This window comes from Crotalus tigris, unplaced genomic scaffold (assembly GCF_016545835.1).
Source record: "Crotalus tigris isolate CLP2741 ecotype Arizona unplaced genomic scaffold, ASM1654583v1 scf7180000024445.887990, whole genome shotgun sequence".
In the NCBI taxonomy this organism is placed as follows: Eukaryota; Metazoa; Chordata; class Lepidosauria; order Squamata; family Viperidae; genus Crotalus; species Crotalus tigris.
This window is the reverse complement of record NW_024100614.1, coordinates 504,925-527,899: the sequence shown is the minus strand read 5'-3', so window position 1 is coordinate 527,899 and position 22,975 is coordinate 504,925. Positions and strand designations below refer to the sequence as shown.

Here is a 22,975-nt window from a genome sequence, read left to right as displayed (position 1 = left end):
CATATTTAATACAGTGCATCTAGGACATTACAATGTCAAGAACAAGCAAAACAAAAAATTCAGTTCTTGAATGGTCTATAAACAAAGTCATGAGAGATTTGTCGATTTTTACCCATGGATTTGTAGAATTAAATAGTTAAAATAGTAAAATTTTATTCAAATCCTAGCATTGTTACAGTACAATTAGTTGACATTTTTTTGTTTTTAATGTGAACAGTAGTCACATATCTCAGAAATGTGACTCTATACTATTACATTTTAGCAATAGGGCAGACTATACATTTGAATAATGTTATTCAAGAACTCTCAGCTATGCTTTTTATTCTTAATTCATGCCAAATTAACATTACAGAGTATTAATGGTTTAAGGATTTTAATGCTTTTTCCATTAATATCTTTATACAAACAGAACTCAATATTTATTATTTGCTTTCTTTTTGCTTCCAGTTACATACATTTCAGAGATATAATGGGATTATTATACTTACATGTGGTAAACGGTTCTTAATCTCCACTCTGAAAGTCAGTTTAAAAAATTTGAAATTTTAGGATTATGTTGAGGGTTAGCCATATGCATATTGGTGTCTTATTAACACTTTTGATGGTGTAAAAGTTTATTTTCTTTCTGGTGTCTCTTCCATCCAAAGCTACAACATGGTGTGTCAAAATATTTGCAAGGATTTGCAGCAGCTGAAATTCAGTTCCAAAAATGCTGCAGAGCAAAGTGGGGCACATATTAATACCTGTCTTTAAGTCTTTTAAAGTGCTAGGTCTTTTCATAGGATCCACAATCACAAAAGGGTTAAAATTACACAGTATTTGTTTTAAGAAGGTACAAAGATTGGAGAAGGAATGGAATGGATTATTTTAAGAAGAAATGTAACTGCATGGAACCATAAACAGGAACATATATTGCAGCATTTGATGGCAAGTCCCTGCTGCTTTTGAGTCACACAAATTATTTTTATGCAGGTATGATCAAATTTAAATAATCAAAATGAAAGACAGCTTTTCACTCATAAACAGGGAGTTAATTAGCATATTACTCTACACTTCTTTATTCAACCTTCTGGGGGTTTAATATTATATTTTTTTTGTATTGAAAATTTTTATTTTTTTTCCATTTAAACATTATAAAAATACAATACAATTTTAATTTTAAATAAGATAAATTCATAACCATTTGTGCGACCCGCCCATTCCCCCCAGGCTGCATCCACCCTTTCTTAAAACATTCCCTACTTCCCTCCTCTTTCTCTCCTCCCCATCTACTCTTTTCACCTCCCCCTCTCCTCTCACTGCCCTACTTCCTCTCTACACCTTCTCTCCTCCCATCCCTATCAAACCCATGAACGCAGCATAAGGGGAGTGCCCGGGCCGCACCTATAAACAACCATTATCTATACTACACTTACCCCCCCTTACCCTCCCTCTCACCCCCAACCCCCCTCCCTCACTTCCCAGAGCAGAATACAGGGTTAATAATAACAAAATTTATAATAATGAAAAAGAAAAGAAAAGAAAAAAAAAGAAAAAAGAAAATATCATAATTAACCTTTAACTCCATAACCTATAAGACAATTCTTTATAATATTTATTCATAAAATAAATGAAACTTTTTAATTCCATACTTTTTCTGAATATAATCTATCCATCTTCTCCATACAGAGATATATCTTTCTTGTGTATGATCCTTTAAATAAGCAGAAATTTTTGCCATTTCTGCAAAACTAGATACTTTAAATGTCCATTCTTCTAAAGTAGGCAAAGAATCTTTCTTCCAATATGAACCTACTAATAACCTTGCTGCAGTTACTAAATTCAACATCAAGATAGTTTCTTTTTCATTTAAATCAACGAAAATACCCAGTAAAAATAGTTGAGGAGTAAACTTTATCTTCCTTCTAAAAATCTTTTGGGAATCTTTGCCTACCTTGCAAGAATGGTTTTTTAAAGTCTCTTATTTGGCGGAAATGGCAAAGATTTCGGCTTTTTTAAAGGATCAATCGCAAGAGAAGTTTTTTGCGGTATGGGAAAAATGGATAGATTTTATACAACATAAGTTGGATATAAAAAATATTACTTAGTTTTTCAATAACCTATATATAAATCTTAATATTTTATAGATTGTATTTTTTTTCTTCTCTTTCCTTATATTTCTTATTTTTATTTTATCTTATTTTACTTCTTTTTTATATATACATCTTTTCTTCTTTCTTTTCTCTTTTATTCTTTTTCTTTTTAAGCATTTTTCTTTTTTAATATTTATGCTTTTTTTTACATATATATTATTGTTAATTATCTTATAAGCTTATGTAATGTATTTAGATATATTTATGGTTTATATTTTTTTAATCTCTTTTTAAGATTTTTAGAAATTTTAATTAAGCCTATATTCAGCTCTGGGAAGGTTGGGGGGATGGAGTGGGTGGGGTGGTTGGGTAGGGTTGTTTTTTGTTTTTTATCTTTTCTTTTCCCTATTTGTAAAAATTTTAAAAATTTTCAATAAAAAAAAAATCTTTTGAATGTTCCACCAAATCATAATCCAAAAAGCCTTTACTTTTTTACAATTCCACCAAATATGAAAATATGTCGCATCATTATTACCACATCTCCAACATTTGGGCTGTATATTAGGATACATACAAGATAATTTTTTAGGATCTAAATGCCATCTATAAAACATTTTATAAAAATTTTCTCTCAAATTTTGAGCTTGTGTAAATTTAACATTTCTAGTCCAAATTGTCTCCCATAAGTCCAATGAGATCGGTTCCTGTATATTCTGAGCCCATTTAATCATACAATCTTTAACCAGTTCTGTTTCCGAGTCTAACTCTAATAACACATTGTAAATTCTTTTTATATGAGCCTGAGGGGTTTAATATTATATTATATGAAAGTTTTCCATGTGATTAATTTGTGGTGACTCACTTATAAATGAAATTCAGCACTGCAGTAAAAAGAATTAAACATGCATGGATTTGATGGGGAAGTGATGAAAACAATTCTTCAATATAGTAATATTTTGGTTTTCCAAGAATTATTTAGATTCTAGTCACAAGCTTTCTGAATTTTTGTAAACCATCCTTTAAGGTGCAGACTCTCTGAATGCCATAACCAGGTAGAACACAGGGAAAATATTGGGTGTCACAATCCCTATTTAATGTTAAGAGGTGAATTAATTGTTATGAAATAACTTAAGTTATAAACAACATCCTTTGATACTGTGGATTTAACTATTGTATATTCTGCCAGTACTTGTCTTCCTACCTCTAAATATATTGACAACCTGTTTATCTCCCATTTTCCTAGCTTGGAATTCTGAACTCTTATCTGTTTTCACAAAACCATCTCTCCTCAATTCCTTCTTCATTCTGGAGTATAGACTGAAAGGGGGTCCCCTGCCTTGCCATGCTTTGATTGGCAATCCCCACACCCAGTTGGTTTAGGACCCAATCTGAACTATGTCTAGATTTACTGATTTGATTTAATAACCCATCTTCCTTTCCTAAGCACTCATGATGGCTAACAAAAATTAAAACATAAAAAGAATTTTAAAAATTTAAAGTACAGATTAAAGTTAATTTAAAAAAATAAAGCCTAAATTGTTTAACAATTAAAGGACAAAAAGGATATAATCTTAAATATTTTTTAAACTTTCAGGCCAAATGCAGTTCCTGAGGAATTGTCTCTGTATGAATTTACCATGAAGAACTTTCACCTTGATTTCATAAACTGCAGATTCAGGGATTGAAGCAATATGAAACAATAAAGTACCAATAGGAGAGAGAATATATGTAGCTCAGAGTTGAACACTGGAGTCCTTGGTGTTCTTTGAGCTTGGTTTTTTGCAGACATTTTATTACCCAACCAAGTGGTATCTTCAGTGCTAGAAGGGAGTAGTGTTTGGTCTGTATTTATTTACAGAAATTTGTTGTCAACAGGCACATAGAGATAAACAATATTTACAAACCATTCAAAAGAGTCAATAAAAAGTTAAAAAAGAAACAAGAAGGCCAGAATATATCCTTACCAGTAATCAGTACCCAGATAAGAAGGGATTAACACCTGTATTAAAACTAGACAGTAAACAAGCAGTAAACAACAGCCTAATCAAGGAACCAAGGTGAAAAAAACATGAAATAAATGCAAACAAATAGCCAAACTCAGAGAGCACCAAGGATTCTTTGGAAACAATATAGGTATATATAAGTACAACACTTCGTGACAACACATTTCTACCATTTTCCAGGTCTACTTTCATTTCATTCCTTTGTAGGCCTGGTCTCAGAAAAAGAAGGAAATGAGTATTTCAACTATTATAACATTAGCAGTTACATTGATTTTGATGTAATTATGCAGCATATCACTATACTATAGATCAAACAGAATTAGCAATGGGATGTTCTCATTTGACATATACTTAACATCCTGGTTTATTACAAGAGAAATTGTGCTGTATTAGAAAAAGCTAGTTGTACATAAATGTGTGTAGAGAATGATGGTATTTAGTCATTAACTTGTACCTTGCTTTTTACTGTTTTGATTAATGATTTGTTTGCATTCTGTTGTACTACTATAATTTATAAGCATTTATTGCTTTAGGGAAATAATAAAAAATTTAAGAAGACAAAATGTAAGTAGTTACAAAAAAGTATATTCAAAACCCCGTTATCGGGCCTACTTATAAATAAAATTAAGTAAAAATAGAAATATTGCTTCATTGTTTTACTGTAGGTTTTCTCTTTTTCTCTCTTATACCGGTATTTCTCTTTTTTACACAGAGTTGGTAAATTCCCTGTGGATAAAAGGAGGAAATGAATGCCAAACAAAGTTCTGATATGTGTGAAAAATAAACACATCATATTTCACATGCGTTTGTAAATTTACATTTGTTCCAGTGTAGAACTTAGAAATCCCTTTGATAAACAGAGCAGGGCCATTTGTATTATAAGATTAATTTTCCTCGGCATTTTTTTTCTGGAAAGTAAAGTTATTTGCTACATGATTATAATTCCTAATTTAGGAAGAGAAAGAAAATAATGTTCCAACTTTTACTAAATTCAAAATATGAAAGTGAGGCAATTAAAGTATTTTTTTAAAGAAATAACCCAGGATAGGTGTTTGAGAGACCTTGAATTTATGCATTTCAAGGATGATTGAAGTGAAAAGCCATAATTTGGGCTTTTTTAATCAACACATCAAGTACATTTTCAGGCTTTGTCCTACCAGTTGAAGGCTTTTTGTTTTTCTTAATGTATTTATCTATAAACTGAAACTTAAACAGAACCTGTGGTTTGTTTGTTTGTTTCTCTAGCATTGAAAAAGTATACTGGCTATGGGTCATAGAGAAGCCTTATTAAACAGCCGATTTCATTCATTTCCCTATCAGCCTGTGACAGGAATATAAAGTATTAGTTGATAACAATAACCCATCATTTATCAAGAGTACCATGTTAAGAATATTGCTTGCTATACCTAAAATGTACTTTGCATTTTTAAAATAAGCAAAAAATGCTGCATTTTAAAAATACAATAATCTTGTAGAATTTTTTTTTCCAATTAAAATGGTTTTATTTTGTTTTTATTCAGTTGTAAATTCAATTTTAAAAGTTTCTTTTTCAACAAACAAATCTTGTTGCCAGACTGAAAAACCTATAGGAATTCTGTGTATATGTTTATCCTGCAGATGCCATGAAATAACTAGAGCATATATTTTAACAGTAAAATTCTCAGTAATGATTAAATCAGAATACACAGAGTTCTCTTATTCATTGTATCCACCACTGTAATACAAAGGAAATCTCACACAGGGCCATCTGATGCTGTTACTTCATTTCTGGGAATCTGATGCTGTAGTCTGCGGCTTGTACTGAAAATACTGACAGTCTTTGTAAGAATGTCTTTGTTCAATAATGAAGAACCTTTTTGTTGTAGATGGTTGTATACCATCACAATTTTATTATATGTTCTCAACAGGCAAAGGTGAATCTTCTTTTTTTATGATGACTAAACAACTGGTCTTTCCCCTGTTAAAAATCAGTATTTCACAAGTAAATGAGGCAGTACAGTCTATACTGAAATTAGAATATTCTTGATAATAGATCACTTTGGTCTAATGCAGGGGTAGGCAACCTTGGCTCTTTTATGACTCATGGACTTCAACTCCCAGAATTGCTCAGGAATTCTGGGAGTTGAAGTCTATGAGTCATAAAAGAGCCAAGGTTGCCTACCCCTGGTCTAATGGTTACAGCTCCAACAGGGGACTAGGAGTTCTAGAGCTGCTTTAGGCATGAAAGCCAGCTGGGATGTGACTGGACCATTCACTCTCTCTCAATCCAACGCAAACCCACAGGGTTGTTGTGGGGAAAATAGGAGGTGGAAGGAGAACTACTTTTGTTCAGTGCCTTGAGTTATATATAAAAACAATAAAGGCAGGTCAAAGAATAAATATAAATAATTATTTCAGAAGTTTAAGATTTTAAGACAGTATAAATTATCAGTTGTTGGCTGAGCAGAAGAGATCAGTTGGAAAGATACCTATGGGAAACACATTCAAACCTTGTATCTTGATAGTGACTTCATTTAAAAAATACCTGGGAAGACAATGATAATTTCTTGAATGTAGTTGAGAAAAGGTTTTCTGATATAGCTTCCCTCTATGAACTTTGAAATTTCATTTTAGATTAAAACAACATTCCACAATCTCAGTTATAATCTTTTAATGTTATAACTATTCACAAACTAATGTCAAATTCCACTAGTTTCCACTGGGTTTGAGCTCCCGCCCCAATATAATGTCTTTCCAGGGCATATATTATTTTCTAATATATTTAGAAAATATTGTAGCTTTATAATTTACAGTTTAGGACTGTTTCTCTGTGTAATTTTGAAGCCTGGGTTTTTAGATTGAAACTCTTTGGTTTCATTAGCTGCCTTGACCATCTTTTCACAAGAATGTCCAAAGCTTACCTTAAGTAACATTTTGCAATCATATATTCTGATTGCTTTACTGTATTATTTTATTATCACAGCAATAAACATTTCAACACTTATCTTATTGAGGTTAAAATTGGCAAGGTTAGGAGTACAGATTGCATACAGTATATACTTCTATGTAGAACTTCAGTTGTGAACAATATTAGATAGAGAAATGTTGAATAATGCCTTTGAATTTCTCAGATGTGAAAACTTTAGAATATAAATAATTGAGACAGGCATAAGGATCGCTTTAAAAAAAAACAAAAAAAACCCCTGACCTTAAAATACCAGTACTATAAACTAGCTTTCTGTTCTCCGGTAGCAGGATGTTGTAAACATTGCCATTCTGCTAATGGCAGCACAAAAAAAATGAAAGCTTATGAAAGGTTGCTTTATTCAAAATGTGCACAATTACAATGAGAGTATTGATTCTGTGGGTATTACTTAACATCTTTTTCTGAACGTATGCGATCAGTTTTCAACATCGCACTGAAATGCTTACTTTGAGTTGTTCTGACAAATAATCTATGAATATTTGTAAAGGGGATGCTTATTAATAATTTATGAATAGTCACAGTTTCCAAAATGAAGCCAGAACCTAAGTTGTATATATAATCATAAAACATATTCAGAAGCCTCTTAATATTGATCTTGTCTAACATTTTTACTATTTTTTGATTAGTTATATAAAGCGGTGGTCAACAGCCTTTCCAACTGTGTGGACCAGCGGGGGCGGCAGCAGGGGGAGAAGGGATGGTTGTGTGTAAGCAGTAGGCCTCTAAATGTAAAGAATGTTAAACCTTGGAAGTTAGTTAAAAGTACTTTCATTTCATATATTTGCCACCTAATACTCACTTTGTAATAATGCTCAAAAGTTGTGTATTTATTGTTTTAAATCTATTAGAGATCCATAGAACAACATGTTAGAAAAGCCACATGGCAAGTTTACCATTCTTTTTGAACAAAACAAAAATTAACTATAAATTTAATAGGTTAAAGAATTGGAAATAAATAGCAAAAAGCCAAATAAGATTTTAACCTAAGAAAGTTATAAATGGATTAAGGGTCCAACTAAATTTGGAATATTGACTTTTATTACAAGAATTTGGAAATAATTAAATAAAATAAATAGTATTTTGTGGGAACCAGAATGTTTTGTCTGTCTTGAATTAAAATAGTAATAAGACTTTATGATTATCAAAATCCGGCAGGCCTGGGATTTATAAAATCTGACCCCTGGATGACTGTTCTTGTACTGTTTGTTTTGTTATGTTTTATGTGTTTTTATTGTTAGTCGCCCAGAGTCCTCCGGGAGTGGGGTGGCTTATAAATTTTAAAAATAAAATGTTGGACATTAGAGTGGACTAACGATTTCAGATGGAAAAGGGGAAAAATGACGCCATATGCTACAATATTAGAAATACTACAAGAGAATTTTGAAGAACGGGGTCAGATATTAGTAGCTATAATACCAGAAATGTCAGTATTGTTGTTTGCTTCTGTAGATAGACTGTGCCTGTAATATATTAAATCGGATGCAGAAATATAAAAAAAGAAATACTGGATAATAAAAAAAATGTGGATTACAAAATAGAGATTTTTTTCATCTTACATTTTTTCTTTTTCTTCTTTCTTTGCACTTTTTATTCATTCTATTTTCTGAGTTTCATTTGTGTTCGCTTTTACTGCTGTAATTAAAATCTTTAATAAAAGTTATGCTAAAACAGTATGTACTGATTAAGGACAACAGACTCAAGGAAAAATATATTATTTTAAAGATGAATGTGAAGAATTAAGTCTTGGAAGTTAGTTTTTTACTATGAAGCTTTTTTTCCTCTTTTGTTTATACGGCTTCTTTAAAAATAAATAAATCGAAATGCAGTTTTGGAAAATTATCAAGCTGTTGAGTAATTAAATCAGTTTGAAATATACCTTGCTAGGTAATTCTTGTGTAATTAAGTGGCCCATACATTGGAATGAATTGCCTATATTTGCATACACCATGTTAATACATGTTAAAAGAATTTTCATTTTTTCTATAGCTTTACATATATATATAGCAGATACTAGCTTTCCATACATACTGAAAGGCAATTGCCTCATTTAATCAGTATAACAGCATTTACTTCTATAAATTAGCAAGTATATATTTGAATACTTATGAGCAATGCTTATTTTGTTTAGCAAAGCAGACTAAAATGTAGAGAATATTTTCATAGCATGATAATAGGACTCTACCTTCTCCATATGTATAGGAGCAGAAAAATAAGAGGCATGATGATAATGCATCTTAATAATCTGGTATATAAATAGATCCTTTGCTGTGAATTGTTCCTTTGTTCTTCCTTTTGACACAAAATCAAACCTGGAAATGTTCAATTAATTATAGCTGCTGCATTTCATCTAAATGGCAAAACTATGATTGCTAGTCTAGGGACTTGCCGGGATATTATTTCATGTGCAATTTAAGATCTAAACCTGGTAATTGTAGGTTCCCAATTTGGATAAAATGGGAAACCATAATTAATTAGAGGCTTCCTTGTTAGTTTCTTAATATTGTAAAAGGGCCACGTGTTGATAAAGGTATAATTTAAATTATGTTTCATTACATCAAGCTATGATTATCAAAACATGGCCAAAGAAAACTACATTTCTTGCTGCTTGCTGGCCACCATCCACTAATAAAATCCCTGTATGAGTCTGTAGCAGAAAAAAATTGCAAAATAATAAAATTTCCACACTTAATGCTCCAATGTCTTCTCTTCATTTAGATCTGTGTTTCTCAACCTTGGCAATTTTTAAGATATGTGGACCAATCCCCTGGCTGGTTGGGAAATTCGGAATGTTGAAGTCCATACATCTTAAAGTTAGCAAGATGAAGAAATATTGCTTTAATAATTGTTTCTAGTTATTTCAAAGGTTGCCTAGATACATTTTCATCCATATAAGGTCTTCAAGTTCCATTCAGCTGTGTTACTCAGTGGGTGCTTTGGGATCAATTATTCATACAAACTATCTGTCCTGACTATTATTTGGGAATAAAACATGATGAATTCAATAAAATGTATTTAAGTTCAAAATGTATGTGAGTTCACATAGAATGTGGTGAGTTCCAAGATCATCGTCTTGAGACTTCAGAAGCCAAACAAGGTGCAAATATAATGGCAATATTTTTGCATCTTCACAGATAGTCACTGTGTGTACTATAGATTTGCTGATTGTGTGATAATTTATTCATCAATTAAAATTCAGGTAGTCCTCAACTTACAACAGTTTGTTTATTCTGGTTCTTATTTATGACCGTTGCTGTGTCCAAGGTCATATGATCACTTTTTGCGACCTTCTGACAAACAAAGTTAATGAAGAAGCCAGATTCACTTAACAAGTGGGTTACTAATTTATCAACTGCAATGATTCACAACTGTGACAATAAAGATGTAAAATGGGGCAAAACTAACTTAACAAATGTCTCACTTAGCAACAGAAATGTTGGGCTCAATTGTGATAGTAAATCAAGGACTTCCTGTATTACAGTACAATTAATTTCCTGCATTAAATGCAAGTTATGTGATTCAGGTGGAGCCTGATTATCTCAAGATCATCATCAGCACTAGATACTACCATAAAATCTAACAGACTCCCTCTATTGTCTTTTAAGTTGATTCCTGGTGAACAATCTTACCCTCTTGTCCTGTTTGCTTCTATTAAGTGTTTAAAAATCCATTGGTAAAAATCATATAAATAAGAATTTCTTCATTATATTGTTTAACTGTAATTATTTATAAGTCTCCAACAAAGTATATCAGTACTCTGCCTATGAGAATAAGATAATTGGATGCAAAAAAAGGAAATGCTCCTTTTTCTTACATGTTGTTACATGTTATGTACAAGTTGATATCTTCTTGCTTATATATTCATATTTTACTTGATATTAGAAACTTTGAAATTTTATGACCTGTCCAGTTCAATTGTAACAGGAATTCAAACTTCGTTGAGCTAAAAGCTCTGAAAAATCAATATGTAAACCCAACCCACAAGTCTGCTAAAAGAAATTTATCTTTCATGAATACCTTATGTCATAGGAATCCATAATACAATATGTTATTTTAAAAAATAGAGATGTATCTTGAATTGCTGATCACATTTTTATTAACTTTTGCAAAGAACAAATTCAGAATACGTTTCTACTATTAACCCCACTTTTTGGCTTGAGGCTGAATAATAAATAGTGATGCTTTCCAATCAAATATTGTAAGAGCCAGCCTGGGGTCATCAGGTTAGTTTAGCCCAAAGCAGACAGTCCCTGGTCTTCTCCTTAGGAATAAAAATGCAAATAAAGAAGGTCATTTTTCAGGTATTCAGAATTAGTAAAGCCAAGTGAGATAATATTAAGCACTTCTGATGAAATGATTAATGTATTACACTGTAATAAACATTCATCCTTAAGTACAAAAACATAGAGTGAGCTAATAATAGAACCTCACAGGTCGAGCAGCAGGGTTCCAGGAGAAAGGAACAAGCTTTCTTCTTGAATCTATTTTTCAACTAATTCTGATTTAGAATCTCCCTCAAATTTTAAATGCATCTTATCTGGATTATAGAAGATTGATTTTGATTCACACTAAACTAAAATTGCTGTGTTATTATTTTTTTTCTTATGCTGCTATGTACTGCTTGTTAATTGTGTGGGCTTACAAATTTAAAATGACAAATTGAGATGCTCATTTTCTTACATTTGTAAAATATATAACTTATTAACATTTCTTACATTCTACATGACATGGTGTGTTTGATGCTTTATTTTTATTATGATTGGTGACACAATCAGCCAGACATTTTGATTGGATCTAATATTTTTTTCCACTAATCAAGTCCTTCCCAAAAACCTGGGATAGGCAAATGTTGTTTGATGGCATTAGAGATATCATCAATGGATATAAGATTCTTATCCACGCCCAAAAGGCCTAAATAATACATGTGAGAAAATGCTTTCAGGCCTATTGGGAGTTGTCAGATATGATGAAATATATAGAAACATTATCAAGGACTTATTCTGTAATACCATAGAATTAAAAATATAGAAGATTCTATTTACAAATACAACTATTGAGACAAGCATTTTTTAAATTTTATTTTAAACAGTCTCCCAACTGCTTGTTTTATATTAATAAAATTACAGGTAGTCCTCATTTAGTGACCATAGTTGAGACTAACTATGTTGTGGTCGCTAAGCAAAACCATAATTGTGCTTGTAAACTTGTTTCAGTTTTCCTTTACTTTATACAGTTACTCTAATTCATTCTGTCTTGGATAAGGATAAATCCAATTTACAATTCTGCAATGATCTCTGCTATGGTCATATTCAATCTTCAAGTAAAACATATTCAAAACTTAAGAAACTCTGATATTGACGCAGCTGCTCAATTCATTGTTTCTTCTCAGTTCAAGATCTGTATTAATGTATTATAGTCAGAAATCACAGTATGTTATGTCATGTGTTCCTCTAATGTGGTTGTGATCTTGTTTTAATATCATACTCAGGTTATATAATTATTAGAGTGAAACTATTAAATGGGAAAGGAGAAATGGCTATAATGCTCTTCTTTATCCTTTCTGTCTTAAAAGATGGATAGTTGCTATGGTGATTGCTGTTTCCATCTCATCAAATCTAATCTGGTTTTCCACATCAACTAAATCGCTGCAAGCAGAACATTGTACTTATTTATTGGAGACATAATGTGACACTCAGCATTATGAAGTGGAATTTCCTCCAAACAACAAAAGCCAACACAAAGACTGTCAACAAAACTTTGCGAACTATTCAGGGCTTTGGAATGGCAAACAACCTACCTGAAGCTTTGTTTTGCTTTGCTTCCCATATATTAAAAATTCTGGAAAAAGAGCAGTTGACTGAATGATAAACTTATCATCTAATCACAGGCAATTGTTTATCAGAACTGTTCAATCTCAGTGGCCTGGGAGAAGAAACATTATTTGATTATAATACTATCTTCCTAGTTTTGTGAAAGTTTTTTCTCCACTGACCACAATTGATGGAGTTGGTTTGGATTCACACGGTACTAGTGGTAAACACAGAGGCAGAATTGTAACTACACACATCCATTTCCTTTCAAATTACTGGAAAAGGAACTGGACTGGAAAAGAGCTGATGTAGTTCCCATCTTCAAAAAAGGGGAAAAAAAGGACCCAAGAAATTACAGTCCTATCAGCCTGACCTCAATACCTGGGAAGATTCTGGAAAAGATAATCAAACAACAAATCAATGAACACCTACAGGCAAACAAAGTCATTACTAAAAGCCAACACGGGTTTGTCAAAAACAGATCATGCCACACAAATCTTATTGCATTCTTTGACCAAGTGACAAAATTAGTGGACCAGAGGAATGCTGTGGATATAATTTACTTGAACTTCAGTAAGGCATTTGACAAAGTAGATCACAACCTACTACTTGATAAGATAGAAAAATGTGGGTTAGACAGCATCACCACCAGATGGATCCGTAGCTGGCTGACCGGCCGTACTCAGCGTGTGGTCTTCAATGAAACTGCATCTACAAAGTGCAAAGTTTAAACCTTATCTGAAAGGAAAACACAAGTCACAAAGCTTACAGTCCCCTTTTACAAAAGGTTGAAAATTGCTTCATTGGCATTGGATGGGATCTGTTAGTGAAATGGAGCAGTTGTAAAAGAAAGAAAATGTACCTTGTGTAGGAATATAATTCATATATATGTATATGAGTGAATATATTTGTATCCAAGGATGGTTTGCATGTGTGATATGTGCAGAATTCTATGTATGTGTGTGGGAGTTATACGTGGAAGAAAGTTTGTATTTGTATGCTCATATAAATATGCCTGCATGTGCCCTGAAAGTTTGCCCAGACACTTAATTTTCAAGCTCCAAATGGTTGTCTTCTCTTCATGACTTTACACTAGATCCTTTCAGGCAAAAAGATTCAAGGCATGCTTTCATGTCATAACATAAATAAAAGAAATGTAATAGATGCCAAACTTTGAATCAGGATCCTCAGTCAAAGTAAAATTAGAATTGTTTTTTAAATCCAATTTTTCAAAATAATAAAATATTCCTAACAGATCATACTGTAATTCCTCCTTTGTCATAACTTCACCTTTCTAAATTCTATTAGGATATTTTCCTCTTCATCATCCTTAGTTGATACTTGATGTGATGTCCAAGAAATTTCAAAGGCTATTTAAAGAACTGGCAAAGAAACTACACTGACAGCAATAATTTCTACACCTGACAAATATTTCTTGAAGAAAAAGTTAAAGAAGTCAAAGATCTATAAGATGTAGAAAAGAAAGTCCTAAATATTGTTGAAATATATCAGAAAATGAAGAAATTGTGTAATATTATAACACAGAAATTATTGTTAAAATGGAAATACAAATGATGAAGTCCTTGGTGCTCTCAAAACTTACTGTTATCTAATTTAGTAATGAAACATCTGCAAGAAAACAACCAAACCAAGGACCCCACAGTTCCAACCCATGCTGCAAATATTATCTTCTGTTGGTTCAATGACAGTTCAAGAGATAGAAAATAACCTGGACAAGAACTTACTATTGGATTTACAAAAGGTTTCTAAAGCTTGAAGAAACCTTTGTGATGGAAAAAATATCATTTGAATGGAAATTCAATCCTATGACACCAACTTGATAAAATAAATATTAAGACAGAAGCAAAGGGAAGGAATATAAAGTTGATCTATTTCATCCAGATTAAAATACAAGCTATCTAAAAATTAAATATCTTAAGAATAGCATTTATATTTTTTCTTAAGTTTATCAAAGATTCTGAATGATCCTCTAAATATTATTTCAAAAATCAAACATAGAAGTGGTAGTGGGAATGCTTTGCTGTCTCAGAACCTAGGTGACTTGCCAAAATTGAAGAAAATATGAATTCTGATTTGTATGAGAGAATTCAATAGCAGTATATCATGCTCTGTAGGCTTTCTATTAGTCAGTTTTGAGCTTCTAGTGTCCATGGTCTAAACCAGTGGTTCTTAACCTGGGCGATATTGCCCCCCAGGGGGCGATTTTGTTTTTCAGGGGGGTGATGGAACGAAAAGGGGGCAATGGAGCGAGAATTTTTGGGGACACTTTTGAGACTTTTTCGTACAGTGAATCACTGTATATCTGTCGTACAAAAACATCAGATCGCTCGCTATTAGTGGATTGAATTTTGTTTTCAGTAGTCATTACATTTAAGTGTCTTGAATAAATAAGATAATAATGAAATACATGCATCACGAAGTTTGGGAATAAAGTAACGGGTGGCAACAAAATTTTTCACACAGTTGAGATATGGGAAAAAGACTGGAAATAAATTACTTGCATCGATATGTCCTGATGACAATTTTAAAGAAAACAAAAAAAGTGTTTGCATAAACTGAAGAATTATTTCCTATGTTGTGATTGAGAAGTTATGTTGGGGGAGGGGGACGATGACAACGTCCTCATTGGTTCAAGGGGGCGATTCCTTCAAAAAGGTTAAGAACCACTTAACAACAGATTTTTCTCAGTCTTCACCGGTAGCTATGGCTATCATCTTCAGAGGCAAAATAACCTACTAGGCAGACTGCAGGCTACTGAGTAGGGACTGATTGGCCCCTATCTTTCTAGCCATGTGATCTGATTTTTGATTGTCTTTAGCTGAGCTGATTTCTGATTTTGGTGCAGGTTGTCGAAAGCTGATCCTGATTGGTCATTTGGGGGGCATTTGTTCTTAAATTGGTCCTTCATTTGTGCCAGCTTCTGGTTGGTTATTTTTCCCGATTAGTTCTTTGTTTATCTACAGTTACTAATCAACCACAACCCAAACTAGTATGAACCTTTTTTTTTTTGTTGACTGGAATATTGACCTAATTTTTCCATTACATTTTAGTCTATTGTGCAATTTTTTTAGAAATAAATAATTATAAATAAATACAAGTCATACTGCTTTCTGTGATATAAATGGAGGACACTGAAAACTAATTAGGAGAAAGGATAGGTATGGATCAGGGTAAGAACTAAATTTAAATTTAATTTTATTATAATTGCATTACATTAAATACATTTAACAAGATTGTTCATCTGTCCTTTTATCTTAATCACCACATTTTACATTCTTTTAATGGCAACTTTAGACTTGGGAGTAGGGTAGGGCATATGTAGCTTATTCTAAACAGTTTATTACCTCCTTGACTTAAGTATTTTGAAGAGATTAACTTTAGACCCAATTGTACTGTATTCAATTATTCAATCCTAACTGTTAAAAAACAGTGTTCTACAATATAACTATTGTTACCTTCCAGTTTTTCCTCTGTTAATGATATGTACCAAATAATTCAACATACTGAAAAGAATTTCAGTAGTTTTGAATGCCAGCTCTATTTTAAAAAGTGAACATTGGAGAGGTTCTTTTTATAAAAAGTATAGTTAGATTCATAACTGTGATGACAGAAACAGCACATTCTTATTCCATCTGTTAGTCACTTTCTCTACAAAGATGTGACACACAAGGATCTGAAAAATGTCCCCGTGTGTAGGAGTTTGCTATTAGCAGAAGGATAAATCAGGCATAGGAACACAGTTCCAGTAATTTCCTCTTTGGTACTGTTAGGATTGGAAAGCAAGCATTGTATCTTGCACCATTATGCTATATTATAGTACTTACCCTCTCACCCATTTCTCAAGTGCTTGTTTGGTCCAAGAAGAGACAGTTACATCCTGTTAGCAATATTGTACATGGAAAGCAAGGATCAAATTATCCAAAACATTTTGGCATGGAGGCTAACTTTTTCATACAAATAATCGTCAACTTTACTACCATAATGATGTAACAATAATTCAGTCACAACAGTGCTTAACAATGGGACTTACAACCTATGCCTGAAGTTACAGCCGTTGCAGCACTCCACAGTCATGTAATCAGATTTTGAGTGCTTGGCAGTCCACCTACACTTATACCTGCAGGTGCGTTTCAACTCCCCATTACTTACCTATCTTCCCTCTCTACGCCCTTTTGACTTCTTGCCACTCTGTGCTCCACCACCCCAGCTGACCTTCTCCACCATTTTCTTTCTTTCAGTGCTGATGAGACATGCCCAGACTAGCTTCTGGGCCACGTTTGGAGCTGGGTTTTATGCTGCCAAAAAAAAAAAAAGTAAAAAACCACCCCAGAGCTGATGCATGCCAAAAAAAACCCTTTGCAAAGAGCTCATAGGTGAGGCGGGGTTTTGCACTCCACAAAAGAGGAGAAGGATTTGACATTTTTTTGTTTTGCCACAGAGCAAAGCCCAGCATGACCAAGGACATTTGGTAAATGTTAGCATACCATGGCTCTGGGACTCCTTTTGAATTAATTTTTTCACAGTCAAAGCCCAGCCCAGTCTGACCCAGCATCCGGGCCAGGCTGGGTACACCTCATCAACAGCAGGAGCAAGAAGATGATGGTCAGCTACGGCAAAAAAGCACAAAGTGGCAGGAGTCTCAGGATGTAGGATTGGAAGGGTGACTCCAGATGGGACTAAGCTAGAGTGACTGCAGTTTCCCATGGCTTTCCAAGAAGACCCAGAGCTACATGGTTCAGGGTGGCCAAAAGGGCAGAGATGGAGGGCACATGCACACACATACAATGCACATTTGTTGATCTGAAGTATGCTGAGCAATTAGAATCTTTTGGGAGGCACAGATGTGCTTATGCACAGATCAGGCTTAAAATGGAGAGATATGTAGTATATTATGTAAAATTGTTAATAGAAATTGCTTGTAAATTGCTTGTAAAGCATTTAAAACAGCAGGTCTATTTCAATTTAAGTTCATATTATGGAAGTTGTATAAGAAAATATAAATTAACTGGCAATTATGATAATTCATTATGATGAATGTTTTTCAAGATTAACTTTTATCTGAATTTATCAAAGAACAAAATGAAATGCCTAGGTCAGGGGTAGGCAACCTTGGCTCTTTTGTGACTCATGGACTTCAACTCCCAAAATTCCTGAGCCAGCATAGTTGAAGTCCACAGTCATAAAAGAGCCAAGGTTGCCTACCCCTGGCCTAGGTGGAAGTTAAAGGTGTTCTTGTCAGTATGAAAAACTAAAGGCCTTTTGCTTTTCTGTATACAGGCTTGGGAATTTTCTGCTTAGGAAGATTTGTCTGCTTCTGCATGTTAACTTACAAATGCAGCATTAAGACAAAGTCTCCTTTAAGTCAGGTTTGCTCTGGGGATCATCTTGATAGCAATCCTCAAGTAGTATTAGAATGAGTCCTCATCTTCCTCTTGCTGCCTGTTTTTCTCATCATCATCATCATTATTTATTTACCAATCTGTTCCCTGGAGGTTTTCCATCTGAATACTAACCAGGCTTAACTTAAGTTGCTTTCAAATCAGAAAATATAGGCAGCGTTACAATTTTCTGTTTAGTAATGACTTACTACAGGCTGGGGTTTTTTTTCCCCTCAATGTTTCCTGATTAAAACAGAGTAAGAATAGCGGTAAAGAAATGTTCAGATGAAGTAATTGAAGAAATTGTGGCATACAGTAATTCGTAGAAACTAGAACTGTATATTTAAAAAAAACTGGAATAAGACTTGTCTTATCATGCATGAATGAAAATAGATTAACTACTGGGTAGTCCTGGTAAAAGCTAATTATTTTTACATGTCTTTTTCACATCCATATCCATGGATGTGCTCTGTGGTAAATTGTGCTGTGAAATATACACATTTTGTTTGTTATTTTCCTTTGATATTACCTGCTCTTATCTTTATCTTTATTTCTGAGAGTTATTACTCCCACATCAGTATATTTCTTGTCTTAATTGCTCATGTTTTAAGCAATGGTAAAGAATATCAGAGTGACTGAGATAATAGTAATTGCTACAAGGTTGAATAAGTTTCTGAAATTCATTCATCTTTTTGGTGTGCTAGCTGTTTTGCTTCATTTGTTTTTTTAAACAGACATGCAAGTATTAATAACAAAGATTAATTTAGTCCCTAGTCTTAATGTTTTATGTAAAATATTTTGATAAAAGGATTGTGTCAATAGACTTTATATTACCTTTTTTAAAAATAACAATGAACCTTACTTAATTTATGGTTTGCCTTTAGAAATCAGATGCTGATAGTATCCATATTAATTAGATAAATCAATAAGCTTTGTGGTTCTTTTGTTTTCCGGAAATGGTTTTCAGAAGAATTAGAGATCCCTGTGTGATGCTGAAAAATCCTCAACATGTGACTTGTTGTTTTCCATTGGGCTGCACCATCATGGCAACAGGTTTGTGAATGGATGGCAACAAGTTTGCAAATGGATAGATCCTTTGATGAGATCCACAAGATCCATAACTATCAAAGTAGCTGAAAGTGTTGGCAAGTTCTATACTACCAGAGATCTGTTGCTTTATTCTTTCATTTAAATACTTCACTAGTAAAAATGTTAATTTTATTCATTTTTAGCACTACTGCTAGATATAACTTCTACATCATGCATATATCACATGAACCAACAAGCTGAGTTTCTTTTAAGTGCAGAAGGCTTATGCAAAATGTATTAATGGGATTGTCTGATTGTGCTAATGTGTGACCTATGCCAAGAAAGGGACAGAAATAGTTTAGTCTGTTGCTCTTGTTTGATCTCATAGCAACTTTTAATATCATCATTGTCATCCAGAAGCTGCACCCACCCCATTGCCGGCAGTGGCAAAACCGCCCCGATACGTTGCGCGATGTCATGTGACATCACGAGTTTGATATGTTTGCTCTAATATGTGGTGGACTGGATAGAGACTACTAATCTAAAATGAATTTGATAAGGCAGAAAAGCTGATATCGAGATACATAAACTAGGAGACTTACCTGCTGTGGCTGGAGTTGCATTGCTCCTAGACAGTAACTATCAATTGAGTCCAGGTGACACCTGTGGTTGAGCACCTGATTCCTATTTCTATTGGTATCTGCACCATTCCAAATGAGATAGCTAGACTATGATGATTCATCCATCCATTGGGAACTTCAAGATTGGATTACTATAATTATTTCAGGGTTAAAGATTAGTTGAGACAGGTTCAGAAGTTACAGTTGGTACACAGTACAATGACTGGGATGCTAATAAGTATACCATAGTTTACCTATAATTTATTCATCTAAAAATATGTTTGGGTGACAGTCTCTTACCAAACCCAATTTGATATAAAGGAATTAATTCGTATACAAAGCCCTGAACATCTTGAGACAAAGTTTCATGGCAAAGTTTCCAGTTATATCAACTCACAGACAAGGATCTACAGCAGGTATGTTAAAATCGCGACGTCACATGATGTTGCGCGACATATCAGGACTTTTTCCCCATTGCCGGCAATGGGATGGGCACGGTTTTGGTGTGATGTATCTGGCCCGTGGGCCGGCAGTTTGACATGCCTGATCTACAGTCTTAAGAAGAATACCCACTCTCATATTGTGGCCTAAGAGTTGTTGCTTGCCTTCAATGCAGAGATGGTTATTTTAAAAGGTCCTCCCCTCTGCAGGAAATCAGTCCTCAATGAAAGTTTAAGATTATCTCTAAGGTCGTAAGAGCAATATTGCTGTAAAAAATTTTAATCTGCAAAATGCTACTTTTTAATTTTCTGGGTTTGCTATTTAATACACTGTATAATCTTTTTCCAGGAAAAATATGTATAATAGGACTTGAAGACCCTTCCTTGTTAGTTTTATTTTAACTGCTGTATAGAAATAGACCAGAAGACATTTGTTGGGCTATGTGAAGAATTTGCAGAACATCTAGACAATAAAATGGCTCAGAATTGGACATCAGTTGAGCTGGACTAGCAAGATGATGGGGGAAGCACCTCTTGCAGTTATCATGGATGAGAACTGAATCTGTCAGTTCTGAAGAAATGGGCAAAGTTCTCTGCTAACTTGAAGCTTAGACCCCTGTTCTTCATGATTATTGAAAGCCTTTAGGAACATGACAGGAGGCTAAGTTTGGGTGGTGGTAAATGGATCTCTGAAGATGTACTTTTGTCTGTCTGAATTTGACCACTTCGAGTGTTCTGTATCAGAGGAAAAGAAATGCTGTACTAACTGCATACCACAGGGGTTCCCAACCAGGAGTGCTCGTACCCCCTGGGAGTGAGAGTCGATATTCCAAGGGGTGCAAAAACTTGGATTTTCAAAATTATAGTGTATACGCATAATTCGTTGCCATTATTTCAAACTTTTGTAAGGGGTGCGAGAATATATAAGAAGCGTTCTAGGAGTGCGGGGTATAGAAAAGGCCGCTGGCATACCAGGACAGATTTCTAAACCTCTGTCATTTCCCTCTAACTTTTTTTTTTTTTTTTTGCAAAACTAAAACCTCCAAAGATCTGTAGCCTGTGGTCTTCCAAATATTGCTAAAGTAGATTTCCCATCACTCTCCTTGTTACTGATTATTTGAATCTGAAAGTTGTCACTCAACTACATTTGGAAGGTCATAGGTACCTTATGTTTAAAATATTCAATTTACTTATGTCAAAATTCTTCAGACATCAAATTGTTTTAGTATAACTATATATTCTGTTATAAAAACAGTAAGAAATGTGTTGATGTACATTATGCAAGAGTTTCAAAATTATTTAACACTAGTAGCCTTTATAGTATGCCTAAATATACATACGTATATGTATAATCTCTTTTCCAGAAGTAGGGATGTTCTTGTATCAGAACTCTTATGCTCAGGAACATTTCTGTGTCCCCTACAGAACTGCACATGCAAGAGCTAAAGCAGATGCTGCAGAACAAGCCTCTCAGTCTGCACGTCAGGAATGTGATGTTGCTAGAGCAGTTGCCAGAGAACTATCTCCGGGTTTCTATCAACCAGGTGACAGAAGGAATCTTTGCTTTATTTACATAATACAATGCATTATATTGCTTTTAAAAATTCATGAATTAATAGCTTTGAGATAGTGTGGATTGTCTCGTAAGAATGCATGTCCTGGGAAGGAAGGCAAGATACCTAATGTCATCTTTTTATTACAGAAAGTTATGGTAACTTTTATATCTTTTGTGAATTTGCAAATTATTTGTGAGAGAAAATACTTAACATTTTAGTATATTGCTAATGCACTAGCCATCCTTGTGTAAATAAAATCCTGGCCACCAATGAAACCAAAGTGTTGTGAATTTAACATCTGCTTTAACTGCAATCTTGAATCTTCAAAGAGGCAATAACTCAAATCAATAAAAATTGTGGAAGTTTATAGTGTGTGTGTGCGTACGTGTGTGTGTGTGTGTGTGTGTGTGTGCGTATTTCAGCTCAGAGAAAGTTCGGAGAAGTTTCAGTTCTTTGCAACAGCTCACCCCTACAACCAGCAGCTTTGAGAGCACATTGTATGTTAGTAAGATCTGGTAGTTCCTTTTCTGGATCCTGGCAGTTCCTTACGTTTCCTAATTGTAGCTAAGCAACACCCTCTTAGGCCAAAATGTCCTGAAAGTCAGTATTATAGGAAAATATAATTTTACACTATTCTAATCAAAAAGAGCTTAACGTGTAAAGCAAGGCTTCTGACATTTAATGGCCAATCACAGGATAAATCTACAGAACTAAAAATAAAAAAAGTGACCTATAAAGCCTAGCTCTGTCTGGAGAAAAAAAAATCCAGTAAGAGAAGACATAGCTGTCCTCAGTTCGGTATTATATGAGTTATTCTTCCCCTCTTTAATGCAGCATTGGTCTACTTCTGGACTGGAGTCTCGGCATCAATTTTCTCCAGTCTGAGGCCTTTCTGAGCTGTCCTGCTAAATTCCCATCTGTCCAGCACGAGTAGGGAATATCAGGTTAGGAACAACTGTTGTATGCACTGCAAGACTCATGGTCTTTGTAAAATACTGTTTAGTTTTAAAACTTTTTATTTATTTATTTTTAATTGAAGTGCGGGATTCAGTTACCCTTTGAATCAAATATACTGTATCCTTTG

At 33.7% G+C, this 22,975-nt stretch overlaps 1 protein-coding gene across 2 annotated transcripts in view; it reads left to right on the top strand.

Annotated features, from left to right (window-relative positions):
• The window catches only part of JPH1 (junctophilin 1), a 57,753-nt gene that overhangs the window by 15,273 nt on the left and 19,505 nt on the right, over positions 1 to 22,975 (top strand). For both annotated transcript variants that reach the window (XM_039332053.1, XM_039332052.1), the window contains exon 3: positions 21,761 to 21,879. In XM_039332053.1, coding sequence (XP_039187987.1) covers positions 21,761 to 21,879 — 119 coding nt within the window. The remainder of the gene's footprint in view (positions 1 to 21,760; positions 21,880 to 22,975) is intronic.